The sequence below is a fragment of the Tiliqua scincoides genome, chromosome 8, assembly GCF_035046505.1.
Source record: "Tiliqua scincoides isolate rTilSci1 chromosome 8, rTilSci1.hap2, whole genome shotgun sequence".
In the NCBI taxonomy this organism is placed as follows: Eukaryota; Metazoa; Chordata; class Lepidosauria; order Squamata; family Scincidae; genus Tiliqua; species Tiliqua scincoides.
The window spans coordinates 47,093,453-47,110,832 of NC_089828.1; the positions used below are offsets into that span (position 1 = coordinate 47,093,453).

Consider the following 17,380-nt stretch of genomic DNA (forward strand, 5'->3'; position numbering starts at 1 on the left):
GGGAAACCAGGCTCTATGGCTTGTTGAATAGTGTTGAAAGGACAGGCATATTTTCTCTCTCACTGTTCAGGGGCAGGGCCAGCTTGAGATCTCTCCACATCTGAGAAGGTGTGCCAAATGCTGTCCCCCTTACATGCACACCGTCCACCACTCTTCCTTCTTCTGCCCCCTGGATTTTTTTTTTTTTTAAAGAGGGGAACCAAGCAGAACAGAAAGTGTGGGGGAAAGAAGAGTGATGGGCAGTGGTGTAGCTAGAGGGAGTGCAATACACTAAGTTTTGCAGGGAGCCTCAATGCAGAATGCAAGCTGCCCCTCCCCTTTAGAGAGCTTCTGGGCTGCTGGAGCAAAATGGAGGCTCCTGGCACACCTACAGGCATTTGGCAGCACATCAATGTGCTACAATGCATCAGATGAAAAAGGAAAAATATAAAGAAAAGGAAAAAGGCATCAGGAAAAATATTTTCCCCCCCCCTTTTCTCTCTGTAGGTCTCCTGCTGCACAAAAAGGGGAAGAACAAATTGAAAAACTGGGGTAGGAACCTGGCATGTACTGGGGCCACTGGGATCCACCTCTCCCAATCCTCCCCTCCCTGCCCCCAAACTCCCCCTTCCCTCCCCCTCCTGGCTGCCAACTTACCACAAGTGGTGGAGCCTCCAGGAGCAGCTGCTGCATGTGCCGTGCCTTTGCCTGTTTGCTGATGTGTTTAGTTGACAACCTTCAGTCTCGAAAGACTATGGTACAAGCCTACAGCACCCGGTATTCCCAGGCGGTCTCCCATCCAAGTACTAACCAGGCCCGACCCTGCTTAGCTTGGAGACGAGATTGGGCATGCGCAGGGTAACAGTTGCTGATGTGCCATCAGCTTTCAACCTGGACCTGAGTCTGCAAATGTTTGCACATGCCGTATTAGAACCGTGGGGGGGGGGGTGTCCTGGCAATACTCAGCAGCACCACCCACCCCCAACATAATGACCAGTCACAACATAGTTAGCAAGATTACTCCAAAATAGCTTTTACTTCAGAAAATACACATGTTGTTTTCTCAGACCAAACTGAAGGTCCTGAAGCAGCACCGGGGTGGGTAGTCCTTGAGCCTCTGGCTTCTTTGCAGCCCCCACAGGATGGCCAAGTATCTACATTTTTAAAAATCACACAGCGACAGGGGGAGTGACTGTGTTTGGCTTTTGCCTGCTAAACTCTTGTGATTCTTGCCCGTTAGGAATACCTGCGTTATCACACAGGGTTTCGGTAGCACAATGGTTCCCAAACTTATTAGCACTGGGACACACCGAAAGAAAGTTTCACTTTACCAGTTGTTCAAGCCTCTGTGGGTATAATGGTGTTTGGGCAGCAGTGCTCCCCCCCTCCCAATTAGCAGGTTGTTTAACCCTTGATGCGCATAGCCTAAACTGCCCTGTCAGATTCGTGAACAACCAAAAATGGAGTCGTGACCCACTGGTGAGCCACGGACCCACAGTTTGGGAACTGCTACTGTAGCACATGCTACACATACAAACTACACAATGGTTTTGCCAATCAAAAGGCTGGCGTTCTTGCTTTTTATATGAAAATCCACGGGGTTTGTTTGTTTGTTTTTAGATTTTTTAATTATTCTAAATTGTTTTTAATGATTGTTTTTAATGTTGTATTTTTAAAGTGTTGTGAGCCGCCTTGTGTGCCTGTTGGGCAAAAAGGCGGGGTATAAAATAATAATAATAATAATAATCAGCAGTACAGACACCTGTGCACACCTACAATGGACATAAGTTGCAAACTGCTGCAATGAATGGTGATTCTAATGCCTGGGAAATATGAGGATTGGATATGCCTTTGCATGACACTCAAAAACAAAAGCAAGTCTCTCTCTCTCTCTCTCTCTCTCCCTCACACACACACACATGCACACAGCTACATGGGTATCTCTGCTGATTCAGTGAAACGGTTTGTTGTTGACGGCTTTTGTGGACGCAGCCCAGCACTCGACACTGGAAGGAGTTTCTAACTGGTATTTGAAAGACAAGAAGCTCAGGGATGCGAGAAAGGATGGCAACATCCACAGCCGCAGTGCCCGCCACTGCAGCGCCACCGGTCCCTGAAGCCTGCCTGTGAACTGTCTTGACCTTGCAAGCCCAGAAGTGAGCTGGTTCCTCATGGAGGCGTGGTAGATGGGGCCATCGGTCAGTGGCACCAAGGGGATCAAACAAACACATCTGGGTTAGAGGTGTTCCATCCCTGGGATCTGCAGTAAGTGTTGTTTGCCCAGCTTGGGAACTTGTGCAGTTCAAACACAGGGTAGGCCCAGGTGTTGATGGCCAAGCTGATCGTTAGGACCCCCAGCACATTCAGCATGCTGCCGGCTTTGACCTGTGGATGTCAAGAAAGAGCGTCACAGAATCATAGAACTTGAAGGAATCCACTGAGTAGCCATGGTACCCAACTGGTGGAACCTCAAAGTCTAGTGGAAGAATACCTCAGCTTATCAAATTCTGGGTACAGGCAACAGGGGGAGACTGTTGCTTTCATGCTCTACTTGTGAGCTTTCCAGCTGGTCACTTTAGGGCTGACCCATCCACAAGGCCAACTGAAGAGGCAAAGGTACCACTAGGAATTGCATCACCTGGTGCAAGAGCTCATTGCAGTACCCTCATGATGGACCTCTTCCCATACCAGACCATACAGAATAAATTACAATATCATATGAATAGCCTAAATGCAGTGGCATCACTAAGGTTGGTATCACCCCACTAACTGCATTTATTTATTTATTTATTTATTTATTTATTTATATAACAGTGCAGGTCACCCAACAAATCGGTTTCCAACAAAAAACCAGTGGCCAACCTGATGAAACCCACACAACGGAATCAGAGTTCTAGTATTAGCCCTGATACATGGAAATGAGAGCTGACTCATTCTAATGCCTTATGGGTCCCTGCTATGTCATAATAACATCTCGTTGGCTTTAAGAACATAAGAACAGCCCCACTGGATCAGGCCATAGGCCCATCTAGTCCAGCTTCCTGTATCTCACAGCGGCCCACCAAATGCCCCAGGGAGCACACTGGATAACAAGAGACCTGCATCCTGGTGCCCTCCCTCACCCTCTCTTTCAGAAAAATCATTCTCATTGGTCAGTTTTGAGTTAAGAAAATCCACTTTTTGTTACATAAAGCAGTTGTGTTTTTCTTTTAAGAACATAGGAAGAGCCCTGCTGGATCAGGCCAAAGGCCCATCTAGTCCAGTTTCCTGTATCTCACCGTGGCCCACCAAATGTCTCCGGGAGCACAAAAGGCAAGAGACCTGCATCCTGGTGCCCTCCCTTGCATCTGACGTGCTGAGATAGCCTACTTCTAAAATCAGGAGGTTGCACGTACCCGTCATGGCTAGTAACCTGTGATGGACTTTTCCTCCAGAAATCTGTCTCATCCCCTTTTAAGGGCACCTAGGCCAGATGTCATCACCACATCCTTTGGCAAGGCGTTCCACAGACTAATTACATGCTGGGTAAAGAAATATTTCCTTTTGTCTGTTCAAACTCTCCTGACACTCAATTTTAGTGGACGTTCCCTGGTCCTGGCATTGTGCGAAAGGGAAAAGAACATCCATCTATCCACTCTATTCAACCCCTGCATAACCTTTTATGTTATTTGGCTATAACTTTTGATAGATTGCAGATATTTCAATGCAATTTATTTCATTGCATTCTGTATTCAATTACCCTTTGAATGACATATAACATGATGGTATTATTCAAAACTAGCAAGATTTTCACAGTTTTGGCCATTAATGGTTTCCCCCCCCCCCCAGTGCATCACACAGTGCGGTCCACACACCCCTCTGTGCCCCCCCCAGTAATGCCACTGAGAGAAGGAAAGCATGATGGTCTCCAAACTTTTTGGCCAGAGGGCCGCATGGCACCATCTGGCATGGTGTTAAGGGCTGGGGGAAAAAATTTAAATATAAAATTTAAATAAATAAATTAAAGATGGAACTTAGATGAGTGAATAAATGAATGAACGGGCTCATTCATTCAACCTCTCTGGCCCTCAGTACACCCTCCAGACACCCTCAGTACACAATCAGAGCACAGTTCTGGTCATGTCCAGTTGAGTGGGCCAGAGGCTTTCAGGGGACAAGAGGTTGGCCACGGGCCGGATAGAGGCTTGCTGCAGGCCACATCTGGCCCCCAGGCCAGGGTTTGGAGACCCCTGCTCTAGCCCACCACTCTCTTATTTCCATACTTCTTTTTCCATTCTCCTCCTCCTCTTCAAACACAGGGAGAGAGAGGAGAAGGAAAAGCAGGGGAGAGTTCATGCCATTGGGTACTTGGCACAGCAGCTTCAGCTTTGGGATATCTCTGGCCATCCCTGGGTCACTGTTGGAAACAAGATGCTCAAGCAGGTGAACCTTTTGGGCTTGACCCATCATGGCCATTCTTACAATTTGCAACGTCTATATCTGATATGAGTGGTTGGGCAGGAAGCATGCCTTCTGTTCCTACATGGCAAGAGAAAGGTCTGATGCCATTGCTAGAAAGAGCAGAGCCAAAAACAAGCAACAACCAAAAAAAAAAAACTATGCTCACCATGTCTATGACTCTGAGCTGTCCATAGGAGAAGACGATAGCATTGGGCGGTGTGGCCACCGGGAGCATGAAGGCCAGTGAGGAAGAGAGTGTGCAAGACAACATCACGTATAGGGGGTGGAGGCAGATGGCCTGGGACTGAAGAGAAAGCCCACAGTTTCAACCTGGTTCTCTAACTGGTTGCAATGGCATGCAGCACCTGACAGTTTTCATGAAAGCTCGAAACCTGCTAGGCACCCACACAAACGCGCACTCTCACTTTCTCTCATATGCAATGCTTGTCCTTTCCCCCCTCTTCTCCTTTCTATTGAGTCACATCTCCAGTGAAACATCTGATTCATATATGGACACTGGAAACTATGTATTCATATGACACCTCCCGGTTTGTGAGCATATGCATCAGCCCAGCACGTGTACCAGTGCCATACACAAGTCAAACGCAAGTCCAAACGGACATAGAAATGAGCGTGGCCTCCTTGCTGATGCAGCACCTTCTTCTGCATCCCCCCTTGCAGGAACGTGGAGTGGTTGCGAGCCGCTCTTAGTGGGGGTTTTTTTTAGCCCACGAAAAAAGTTGTCGGCTACCACAGCAGCATGTAACTGAACCGTAAATCAGAAGTAATTGGCGGTGAGATCGCCACAGTGCCACAGTTACTTCTAGGACAGGCACTTCAAGAGTCATAGCCCTGGATCCCAAAAGGGCCAGCTACACCATTGCCCCCGAACCTGCGATGTCTACCGCTGTGAGGACGGAAAGTGGCAGTGCCGTATTTGACTGCAAGCAGAAAAGCAATGATTGGCTGGTTCTCCACAGTGCCTCTTTTTGCAAGGCACCCTCTCCAGTTCATGTCACTTCGTTGCGGTTTTTCATAAAGAAGCAGCAAATCTGGGGTGCAAGAAGCACAGGAGTGTGGGCAAGCCTCTGGGGGCAGCATACAGCAGTTCCTAGGAGCACAAGGTTCCCAAGGGGTGGAAAGAGATGACCCTTCCAACCAGAAAGAAGGTGGAATCTGGGCGAAAGATGCCACTGGAGAGGCTCTGGCAGTAAATCCATTGGCAACCCAGCACTCCATTTCAACTTACCATGGAAGCCAGGATGGGGAGAAAGAGCGAGGTGGTGGCCACATTGCTGGTGCATTCGGTGAAGACGGCAACCAAGAGGCTCAAGAGGAAGGCAATGGCCGGATGGGGGATGTTCTGCAAGGGGGTGAGTTTGCTCCCCAACCAGTCAGACAGATGAGACGCCTGGAATAAAAGGTAGAGACAGGTTGCAGGAGGCATGATGGGAAGGGCATGGAGCCCAACCTCTCATGACCATCTTTACTGAGACTCTTAAGGCCCAACTGGCTGGTACACCAGTGAAAGGAAAAACTGCTCTTTCTGGTGCCATATACCTACTCTGCGCTAGGTCTCATAGGTGAAAAGGGAACAGGCCCAGACTGACAGCAGGTGGTTAGTTAGATGCTCTCTGGGATCATTCCTTCTCTCAGATCTTCTTCCCTGGTCCATAATTCAGTGCTACTTGGCTGCCCTCTAGTGTTTGAAAAGAGTCATTGTCCAGACAGTGACACACACACCCCCTTTCAAAATGGTAATCCTTCCTGCTTCTTTAATTGGGAAGGGGGGAATTGGAGGAGGAGGGAAGGAACTTTTCACTTTTCACTCTGGCTTTAAGAACATAGGAATATAAGAAGAGCCCCGGTGGATCAGGCCCAAGGCCCATCTAATCCAGCTTCCTGTATTTCACAGCAGCCCACCAGATACTTCAGGGAGCATGCAAGACAACAAGATACCTGCGTCCTGGTGCCACTCCCTTGCATCTGGCATTCAGAGACAGCCTACCTCTCATGGTTTGTAACCTGTGATGGACTTTCCCTCCATAAATCTGTCCAACCCCCTTTTAAAGGCACCCAGACCAGATGTCATCACCACATCCGGTGGCAAGGAGTTCCACAGATTAATCACGCGCCGGGTAAAGAAATATTTTCTTTGCAGGCAGGGCGCTTCTCTGCAAAGCCAAAGTATCTCAGGGAATCACCTCACTGCCTTTGGCCAAGGCAAATCCACCTCCCAAGAGGATGACAATGTTCCAAGGCATCTTCTTGTTGACCGTCTGCCAGTCGAGGAGGGCTGGAGTTGCCTGGATCTGCTCGGTCCTGTCTAAAATGCAAAATATCACTTGCGAGATCTGGAAAAGGAGCAGCCATCCTTGTGCTGGATGGTAGGATGCCACCAAGAACAGAAGGTCAGCATTTCTGCTATGCCCAGAGCATGCCCAACATGCAGTTTGCTGCACGTGCCCCACCCAGACCCTTTCAGTCCCTTGCCCCCACTTACCATCTTTCTGGTTCCTGAAGCAGCTGGGAATCTCAGAGGGAATCAGGAACATCAGTAAAGAAATGAACACGGCAACAGTAGCATCTGTGATGTAACTGTAAGAAAAGAGCCAAGAGTTGAATATGTCTGGCAGTGATGGTGGAGATTCTGACAGTGGTAGACACTGGGTTAGGGTAGGAATGGAATAGCAGTGTTTGCATGGATGACACAGCATGGATGACACTGATGACACTGATGGGTGATTGTGCAAAATCTGGTGCAACATTGTACCTCTGTTCCAGCGCCCAGCCTTCCGATCTGGGGGAGGCAGAAACCCTTCCCCTGTTGGGTACAGGAAAGAGGGGATGGGTTAGGCATCAGAAGGCCTATCTCACCTCTCATCCCCATGGTCGAAGGCAACACTGGCCCAGCCTGGCATGAAACCTGGTTCTCTTGTGAACCAAAGCAGCACCAGCACAATGAAGAGGACAAGGGTTATAATCTCTGCAAACTTCATGGGGCCCAGGGCCCGGTGCTCACTCTTGATGACGCCGTAGGCCTGTTTGGACCTCATTTTCTCAGATTCACTGCTACCACAGCCAAAATTCTTCTTGAAGCTGGAAGGGGAGAGAAAAGGGGGCTCAGAGGTTCCCCAAGCTCAAGTGGAACAATTCCCTGAACAATCCCCAGAAAAACAATTCCGTCAAGTGGGACAGAATTGCCAAGAGCCTTGGCCATTGTGTATCCCAGAACACCATTTGCTGGATTGGGTGTAAAGCATAAGGCTCATTGCTGGATGTGACCCATGGAAGCTCTTTATCCGGCCCTTGGGCTCTCCCAGCACCACCATCTACTGCTCTCAGCTGCTGAGCTGTGCTGAGGTGTCACTGCTGAAAGGACAGCCCACATGATAATTGGGTTCTCCCATATCTTGAAAATACGATCACGATTTGCATATTTTCCCTACTCTTATTTGCAGGTAATGAGTTCCTAAGTGAGAAGAAAGTGGTAATTTCTGGTCATGATCTGCTCAGTGGCATCACTTCCTGCTTAATGACATCACCTCTGGCCCTCGGCAGGCATCATGAATGCTATTTGGCTGTATGAAACAAGTTTGATGCTATTGTGCTAGATAGTATCTCTCCTTAGCGGTAACTTCCCCCAACTATCTCTCTCTCTCTCTCTCTCTCTCTCTCTCACACACACACACACACACACACACACACACACACACACACACACACACACAAGTCCTTTCTGCTGGGAGAAGCTGACACCCGGAAGCACGCATGGCTCTCCCTGCAGGCACAGGTGCCTACTTACTCAAAGCCCAGGAACATCAGCTGTAGCCACAGCCAGGAGCTGATAAGAAGCACCACCATGGTTGGGAAGGCAAAGCTGAACCAGGAGGCAAAGTTCACCACATTGTCATTGAGAGGAAATAGGCTGGTGAAAGAAAGTGATGTCAGTAAAATGGTGCCTTGGGAAAATAGAGGACAAAGAGTGTTTCCCCCATCCACGGCTGGCCCTGAAATGAGGAGCAGTAAGTGGAGCCTGCCTCCCCTGTTCCTTCTCCTTCTGCTCCCTAGATTCAGAAAGAAAGGAGGAGCAGAGCACAAGAGGAAGGGCAGAGGAGAAGAGAATGGTGGGCCTCAGCGTCTCCTGAACTCTTCCTCTTCTGTCCATTCTTCTCCTCCTCTCTGAATCTAGAGAGCAGAATTCCTGAGATCAGGGCCGGCTTGAAGCCAATTGGGTCCTGCGCCTGAGGGCCCCCCCCCACACACACTAGGGCAATCTAGTCTTGGATACAATTTTATATTAAAATGTGCTTAGATCCATTTGGTCCATTAACTCACATGCACTTTTTAAGTTTAAATTTTGATTGCTTTCCATTCTACCGTAGAAATATAAAGTCTATAATGAAAATTATTTATACCTCTGGGATTCTACAGGCCTCGGCTGTGAACTTGGGCCACGCAAAAATGTTCCCAGTTGGGCCCTGCAGTTCCTAAAGCCAGCCCTGTCTGAGTATTATTATGCTTTTTTCACATTATGATTATTAATGTGGAAAAAAGCATAAAAAGGGGGCAAGTATCTATGTGAAATGACTTAGGCAGGAACCCCAAAAGAAACATGGTTCAGCTTCCTAGAAATATCTATCCTGAAGCCATCATGAAAAGTTCAAAATTGATCCACAACTATTTGTGGATAGCCTGGATCATGTAGTAACATGGCCATTAAAGAGTTCAACCTTCTATTATGGGACGCAACCAGACTCCACCTGAGGACTTTTCTTTCTGGTTCCTTTTAGCTTCTAGCTTTCAGCTGTGTTCTGTCCTACCATAAAGGAGGACACGTGCAGAGAGATGAGAGAAACGAGCTCCCCCCCCCATCAATCCTCTGCCCGAGGCGACCACATAAGTTGACCTCATGGATGGGCCGGCCCAGGGCTGTGTTAAGGAGCCTGGGCCAGATTCTTTTCTTCTGCCATGCAAACTGCTTTGTGAACTTTTTTGTGTTGAAGAGTGCTATCCATTTTTCAGAACCATGCGCTGTGGGCCCCTGTGGAATGGACTGCCAGTGGCAAACCCAGGTTTGTGGGAAAAACAAATCACGAGCAACCACGGTGAGGAAGGTGCAGAGCCAGGCCAAGGAGAGGAGCTCCAGAAATACCCCTTGCGGTCCATGGATTTGCTTGGCACAGGGAAGCGGTTTGGAAGCACAGAGAATGCAGGTTCTAGCATTGCTCTGGAAGCATCAATACTCACTCATCCAACTGTCCCTTCATCACCAGATTGGGGGAGGTGCCCGTCAGGGTCGCGATCCCACCGATGCTTGCCGAGTAACACACGGCGAGGCTCATCCCTTTGGAAATGGTCAGGTGCTTCTTCTCGAGTTCCTCCCGGTTGTCGTCCGGCACCTGCACTTTCTCCACGGTCAGGATGTGTCCGTTTGCTGTGGAAGGGCAGGGCAGAAGCAACAAAAGACAGGTTGGCTTGGGTAGTTTGAGACCAGAGCAAAGATCTCCAGTAGCGTAGCTAGAGGGGGGCAAAACAAGTCCTGTAGTGTGCCGCAACCTGTCAAGTAAGTGGCCCCTCCGGGCAGTGACAGTCTCACAGAACAGTTGGCAGGGAATTGGGCAAGAAAGACATTCCATGCCAGTATCCTGAGTGCACTTACTTAGGGATGAGAGTAAGGCCCACTGAAGGCAGCGTGACTTTCGTCATAGCAAACTTGCACACGCTTGGGAGGTTTGTTGGAAAGCTGCCCACCCCTCATCTCAAGCGTTAGGTGGCAGATCTGGAAGGGAGTTTCACAGCACAATCCTATGCATGTCTACTCAGTCCTCCTGGGTTCAATGGGGCTCACTCCCAGACAAGCGTGTAAAGGGTTGTAGCCCAATTCTACTCATCCCTGGAGCCTTCCTGGACACGAAGGATGCTGCCAGAGCAGGTATTCCAACACAGGGCAGGGGAAGGGGGTGGAATAAGGTGGGGGGGAGAGCCACCACAGGGGCAGGGGTGGGAGGATCAGTTCCAGGAGCGGGGTGGGAGTGCTGGCATCGGCACACTCCATATCCTAACATATCCTGGACAAATGTCCCCTTACCCTGAGGTGCCCTCCAGCAGCCATAAATCCTCTGCGTGACCGTGTGGGATTTGGTTAGGATTGGATGCAACAGACCTCCTAGTCTCCCTTCCTGCCTCATGGATGATGTTAGTCCATGCTGCTCTTTGGGTTGGCCCATCCATGAAGCTGGCTGAGGCAGTCGCCTCAGGCAACAGACTTCCTCAGCCACCCTTCCTCCTCCCCACTCCTCCTCCAAAAGGAAGGGCCTACCACACCATCCTCCACAGTTCCTCTTCCATTCTATTACCCTCTCTTTTTTTTGAGGTGGAATGGTGGAAGCCATTGCTGGTGATCTGCCGGATAAGGCTGCAGGTGGCATTTGGTGGATCATCCCTGACTCCAGGAGGGCTTGGGCCAGTCATTCATGGCCTCCAGCCAGAGACAATGTGTTCCCAGTTTAGAAAATCTCTTTCTATCAATCCTAAGCCACTTGGGGAGCTTCGCTTCCTTTCTTCCCATGGACACGTGGTCTAGGGCAAATCCCAATATTTATTTTTATTTTTAACATTTTTATACTACTCTTCCTCCAAGGAGGATAGATCCTCTCCTCCTTCTGGCCTCAGAATAACCCTGTGAAGTAGGTGAGGCTGAGAGAGTGACTGGCCGAAGTTCACCCAAGAAGTTTCATAGTTGAGCAGAGATTTGAACCTGGATCTTCTAGATCTAAGTCCAACTCTCAAACCACAACACCATCTTGGCTCTTATAAGTGGGGACCTCCCAGGATACTCTTTGTATTGCCTGGGGCACATTGCCCTCTCCTGCCAGCTGATTTAAACAGACCCTGAGAAGCACAGGTGACTTTTATGGGTTCCACAGCCACCTACCCTGCTGATGGGCTGTTTCTTGCAACTCGAAACCTCCATTGATGTTCCCATTTGTGGCCACCACTTGCTCCATGGAGCTGTTCTCCTGCTCAGACTTGTGCATCTGCTCCAAGACGACACGTGCAATGGGCACCATCATGGCAGTGGTGGCTGTGTTAGTGATCCACATGGAGAGGAAGGCCGTGACCCCCATGAAGCCCATCAGAAGTCTGCCAAGGATGGAGACAAAAAAGAACTCTGAACTCTGGCTACAGGGTCAGGATATACAGAATATACACAAGGAGCCTCCTTAGGGGGTCCATCCAGGGCCAGCCCACCTGGCTCCTGAGGTGGTATGATAAATGCTGTCCTTCCCATTACCTGGTTGCATACCAGTCACCACCACTCCTTTCCTCACTGGATTTGAAAAGAGGGAAATGGAGAGGAGAGGAAAGTTGTGGGCTAGATGATCCTCCTTTCTGAATCCAGGGGTCAGAAGAAGAGCAGGCCAAGCCTGCTGCCCCCTGCCAAACCATGCCTGAGGCAACTGCCTCAATCAGCCCATGGATGGGCTGGGTTTGGGTCCATCTAGCTCACTATTTCTTTCCAAACTGGATAGGGCTCTACTCCGATCTCACTTGATACTTGGGAATAAAAACTGCCTGGCTAAATCAGGTCAAAGATTCATCCAGCCAAGTGTCCTGTTGTCAAAAGCGGTCAGCCACGGATGCCTCTGGAACTTCAGATGCAGGTTACCAAAGCTGTAGCCCTCCTTGGTTTATCACCAGCACCTGATATTTAAAGGTACAGTACATTGCTTCTATGCTCCATTTAGTTTTTATGGCTATAAGTTATTGCTGGACTTCTCCTTTTTTTTTAAAGCCAACACAGATAGTCAGCATCTGCGTATCTGTGGCAATGAGTTCCACAAATTAATGATATGCAGGGGTGTAGCTGAAGGGGAGCAGAACTCCAGGACATCACTTACAGCAGGAGTGATGATGTCATTAGCTGGAAGGCTCAGGTGCTGCCTTTGAAACAGGAATAGGAGATGGAGCAAAAGTGGAATCGAGGAGGAGAGGAGAGTGGAAGGCAAGAACATCTCTGACACTCTAGCCCCCCACTCTTCTCTTCACGCTACTCTTCTGCTCTGTCCCTCCCTTCTTTTTCCATTCCATAGAGTGGGAACAGCAGCAGCAGGGACGAGTGGGTGACCCTTGCCCACCTGCAACCTGAGATGGCCTCCTCATCTGATCTTATGGAAAGGCAGCCCTGGGAATAGTCTTGAATAAAGACTGATTTGAAAGCCTCTCATCTCCCGCTCCTGCCCACAGCCACACCTCCTTCTCATTCCTTCTCCCCAGCAGTACTCACAAGGCAGGTCTGACCCCGACTATCAAGAGGACGCGCAAGGCGATGCGTTTGTGCAGATTCCAGTGTTCCACTGCGATGGCCACCAGCATCCCCCCTATGAAGAGCATGTTGGTGTCCTTCAGGTACTCCATGCACACCTGCCAAGGAAGGAGGGGGTGTCAGCTCGGGAGGGTTTGGTTTACAAGCATCTCTGAATTTGGGATAAATTGGTGGCAGTTGTGAGGTGATGATAGACCTCTCTTGTTTGACCTGCAAGCTGCTGGGAGTTGGACAGGGGGCATGGGTGGTAAGGATGTGGGTGATGGGGATTGGGGGACTTTCCTTAGCCTTGGCCACAAATCTGAGATACCTGGAATATTGTCACCTGGTACAGAACAGGGCAGCTGGGATGCAGGCGCACAGAGGAGAGAGATTGGATTGTTCTCAGTGAGGACTGGTCCCCATGGTCCAAGTGAATAGATACAGGCACCAGGCTGAGCAGTTCCTCTGGAGAAGATGGAATCATAGAATCATAGAGTTCACCAAACTGGTGCGCCAGCTGCAGCCGTACTTGGATCGTGCAGACCTGGCCACGGTGATCCATGCCACGGTGACATCGAGGTTAGATTATTGTAACGCGCTCTATGTGGGGCTGCCCCTGAAGACGGTTCGGAAACTGCAATTAGTGCAGAATGCGGCGGCCCGTGTGGTCACCGGAGCCAGGCGGTTTGACTCTGTCAGTCCGCTTCTCCGGGGGCTACATTGGCTGCCCATTCGTTTCCGGGCCCAATTCAAGGTGCTGGTTTTGACCTTTAAAGCCCTATAATGCTCTGGGCCAGGCTATCTTAGAGATCGCCTACTCCCGTACAATCCGGCTCGCCCTCTCAGGTCATCAGAGAAGGCCTTTTTACAAGTGCCGCCACCCAAGGAGGTCTGGGGGGCAGCTGCAAGATATAGGGCCTTCTTGGTAGTGGCACCAACATTATGGAACTCCCTTCCCCTTGACTTGAGAATGGCTCCCTCTCTTGAGAGTTCCCGGTGAGGCCTGAAGACACTGCTGTTTATACAAGCCTTCTGATTCTTTGGCCTTCTTAACATTTTTTACACATCTTGTAGTTTTTTACAGGCCTGATTCCTCTGTGACTTGCTCTTTTGTGCTCTTTTTATTCTGTCTTTTAATCTGACTACTGTTTTTTATGGTCTCTGTTAATGTGTTTTTAATATGTTTTTTATCTGCTATTTGTGCTAATTTATGTTTTTAAATCTGTTTTTTTACATGTTGTTAGCCGCCCTGGGTCCCTTTCTGGGAGAAGGGCGGGATACAAATAAAGTTTATTATTATTATTATTATTATTATTATTATTATTATAGAGTTAGAATGGACTCTCAAGGTCTTCTAATCTAACCCCCTACTGGTGGCAATAAAAACTCCTCGAGCATCTCCAGCAGGTGCCTTTTCAAGCCTCTGCTCTGAGATCTCCAGTGAGAGAGAATCTACCACCTCCCTCGGCATCTGTTCCATGGGTCACATCTGATCGGCATCTGATCACTGATGGATTCTAGCATGACGGCATGTGAGGGACTCCAGGGCTGGACTGAGGAATGCCATGGCCATCAATAGGGTTGGTCCCCATGTAGTGAACTCTCTGGAGCTGCGTGTGCTTATCTTCAGAGCGCTCTAAGAAGAGAAGATGGGTGTGTGCGCAACATCAGCCCTTTGGTTTGACAAACAGTATGAAGGACCTGGTCAAAACAGCTACAAAGATTTGGAGGCTGGAACTTGGCATTCTGTCCTTGGCTGATCCATCTAGTAGGTTCTTCTACTCTTCAGATTCCAACTCCAGAAACTAACCAGAGGCACCCTAGGTTGTAGAACACACCCTTCAGTCTTGCATTCAGTAGCGGGTTACCCATCCTGATCTTGATACCAAGGAAGTGGGGGAAGAGGGTCCCTGGAAATGGAATGCCTGCTTAAGCTGGGGTTGGTCATTTACAAAGTTGAAGGGATGACCAATAGCCTACACCCCCCTTGCCTCCTTACAAGCCCTCTCTGATGCCGCAAAGAGCAGCTGTAATCCAGGTCCAGGTCTGACTCCATTTTGGGACTCTGCTGCCATCTTTACACCAGCTGGTGGCAATCAGCTGGATTAGCTGGGATAAGAAGCTTGAATTATCTCGCTTCTCATTACAGCCAGTAAGATAAAAGAGCCTAGCAGAGCCTGGCAGAGTCCAAGGTCAGGCTAATTAGAAATATACCACCGCTAGGAGTCTCCAATTGGGAGGGGCAGGTAGAGTGACTGACAGTGGCTTCAAAGGATTGCATTGCCCTTCTAGAACAGCCATTTTCAACCACTGTGCCATTGGTGTGCCAATTGGTGTGCCACTGGTGTGCCTTGAATGGTCTCCAAGTGTGCCACAGGAATTTGGGAGAGGATTATTTATTAGTAGGGCCAGTAGGAGATGTGAGCCCCCCACCAGCAGTGTGGTGTGTCTTGTCAATGGTCAAAAATCTGATGGTTGAGCATTTTAGTGCCTTCCTAATGTGCCATGAGGTGATAAAGGTTGAAAATCACTGTTGTGGAGACTTTGGCTGGTCTGAGCTCTGATTGGTGGAAATTAAATTCTCAGCTGCAAAGGGACCCTGGAATTGGGAAAGGTGGGCTGCTCTTTACCATTCCATCATGGATGCTTGGGCTACCCAGATGTGGGGGGAAATGTAGAAGATCTGTCCTTGGCTTATGGCTAGAATTTGGGAACAACAAGGTGAGCTTTAGGTTAAGGCAGTTTAGGCAGCTAGCTGTATTGTGTGTCTTGCTCAGACTTAGGGGGGTTTGGGGTGCCCAGAGTTCTTGGTTTTTGGACCCTAAAGCCCTCAAGGCCACCCCATCCAGTAGTGCTGCCACCACCTTGTATGTGCCAGTGCCTCAGCCCAGGGACACTGAGACCCTCTAGGCTTAACTCTATACCTTCCAGGCACTGAGCTCTTTCTCCAATTAAAGCTTCAGTCCTCAAGTTACTAGACCTCAATGAGCACTTGGTAGCTTGCTGAACGGCTAGGCAGGATTCTGAACCTTTGTCCCCAACAGACAATGAAACAACTTGATAAAAGATTTTAGTTTATTAAGTACATAAGGCAGCAAATGCTAGAGGCATAAACATCTAGGAAACATATCAGCAATAAAATAATAAAGCTAGCTGGCTATCTCTGTTAGTCCCTATCTCTCACCTGGGTCAGCTTCTCTTGTAGATCTTTTAGCTCCAGGCTACCTATGAGGCCAGGTGCCCTTGTTGGACAATGGAGCTCCAAGTGTGCAGGATGTTGCCCCCAACCTCTGTCCAAAAAGGAACACACATACCCCTTGGGGCACTCATTATTATACTTCCTATGCTAATAGTGCTGAGGTGACTTCATACTTATTTAGACTGTCCAATCAGAAACTTTTGAGGACACAACCTTCTTGGAGTGGGTCTGGTTGCTAGCCCTCCTAGTTCTTACCCCTCCCAAGTGGAGATCCATAGCTGCATTCCATTCCGCTTCATCAGGCGCCCCTCAGTCTGCTGTGGTGTTAAACATTCCAATGGGTTGTAATTCTTGTTGTCTGTCCTTTCTGGCCAGCAAAGGAGAGACAACAATTTTTTGTTTGTTTACTCACATTCTTGCAGCTAGGAACTGCTAGCCACTTCTCCGTTACTGACTTAGTTTGGTTCAGGCTTCACATGCTAACCTAGGCCTAAACTGTACATGTTCATGACATGTCATGACCCAGGTGAGAGATAGGGACTAATAGAGATAGCCAGCTAGCTTTATTATTTTATTGCTGATATGTTTCCTAGAAGTTTATGCCTCCAGCATTTGCTGCCTTATGTACTTAATAAACTAAAATCTCTTTTACCAAGTTGTTTCATTGTCTGTTGGGGACAAAGGTTCAGAATCCTGCCTAGCCGTTCAGCAAGCTACCAAGTGCTCATTGAGGTCTAGTAACTTGAGGACTGAAGCTTTAATTGGAGAAAGAGCTCAGTGCCTGCAAGGGATAGAGTTAAGCCTAGAGGGTCTCAGTGTCCCTGGACTGAGGCACTGGCACATACAGGGTGGTGGCAGTACTACTGGACAGGGGGGCCTTGAGGGCTTTAGGGTCCAAAAACCAAGAACTCTGGGCACCTCAAACCCCCTAAGTTTGTGACAGGGCTGCTCTTTACCATTCCATCATGGATGCTTGGGCTACCCAGATGTGGGGGGAAATGTAGAAGATCTGTCCTTTGCTTATGGCTAGAATTTGGGAACAACAAGGTGAGCCTTAGGTTAAGGCAGTTTAGGCAGCTAGCTGTATTGTGTGTCTTGCTCTGTGTGTCTTGCATGTATTCTCCAAAGTATCTATACGTTTCTGTGGAAACGTAACCCTAACCATTCTTGAAATAAACCATTTATATAGTATTATTACAGGCCTGAGTCTGTGAGTTTGAACAGAAGAACAGCCCTGCTGGATCAGGTCAAAGTCCGATCTAGTCCAGCTTCCTGTAACACACAATAGCCCACCAAATGCTTCAGGAAGCACACAAGACAACAGACACAACCTGCATCCTGGTGCCCTCCCCTGCATCTGGCATTCCGAGGTAGCTTACTAGTAAAATCAGGAGCTTGCACATACTTATCATGGCTTGTAACCCATGATGGGCTTTTCCTCCAGAAATTTG

The 17,380-nt window shown here is 48.8% G+C and overlaps 1 protein-coding gene across 1 annotated transcript in view; it reads right to left on the reverse strand.

The window, feature by feature from the left end:
* Positions 1–2,196: 2,196 nt before the first annotated feature.
* SLC13A2 (solute carrier family 13 member 2) overlaps positions 2,197–17,380 on the reverse strand; it is a 30,504-nt gene continuing 15,320 nt past the window's right edge. The window contains exons 3-12 of the mRNA XM_066636456.1: positions 12,710–12,846; positions 11,357–11,565; positions 9,670–9,856; positions 8,225–8,347; positions 7,297–7,518; positions 6,923–7,017; positions 6,624–6,745; positions 5,669–5,830; positions 4,586–4,723; positions 2,197–2,364 (exon numbers count right to left, since the gene is read on the reverse strand). Of these exons, the coding sequence (XP_066492553.1) occupies positions 2,197–2,364; positions 4,586–4,723; positions 5,669–5,830; positions 6,624–6,745; positions 6,923–7,017; positions 7,297–7,518; positions 8,225–8,347; positions 9,670–9,856; positions 11,357–11,565; positions 12,710–12,846 (1,563 nt within the window). The remainder of the gene's footprint in view (positions 2,365–4,585; positions 4,724–5,668; positions 5,831–6,623; positions 6,746–6,922; positions 7,018–7,296; positions 7,519–8,224; positions 8,348–9,669; positions 9,857–11,356; positions 11,566–12,709; positions 12,847–17,380) is intronic.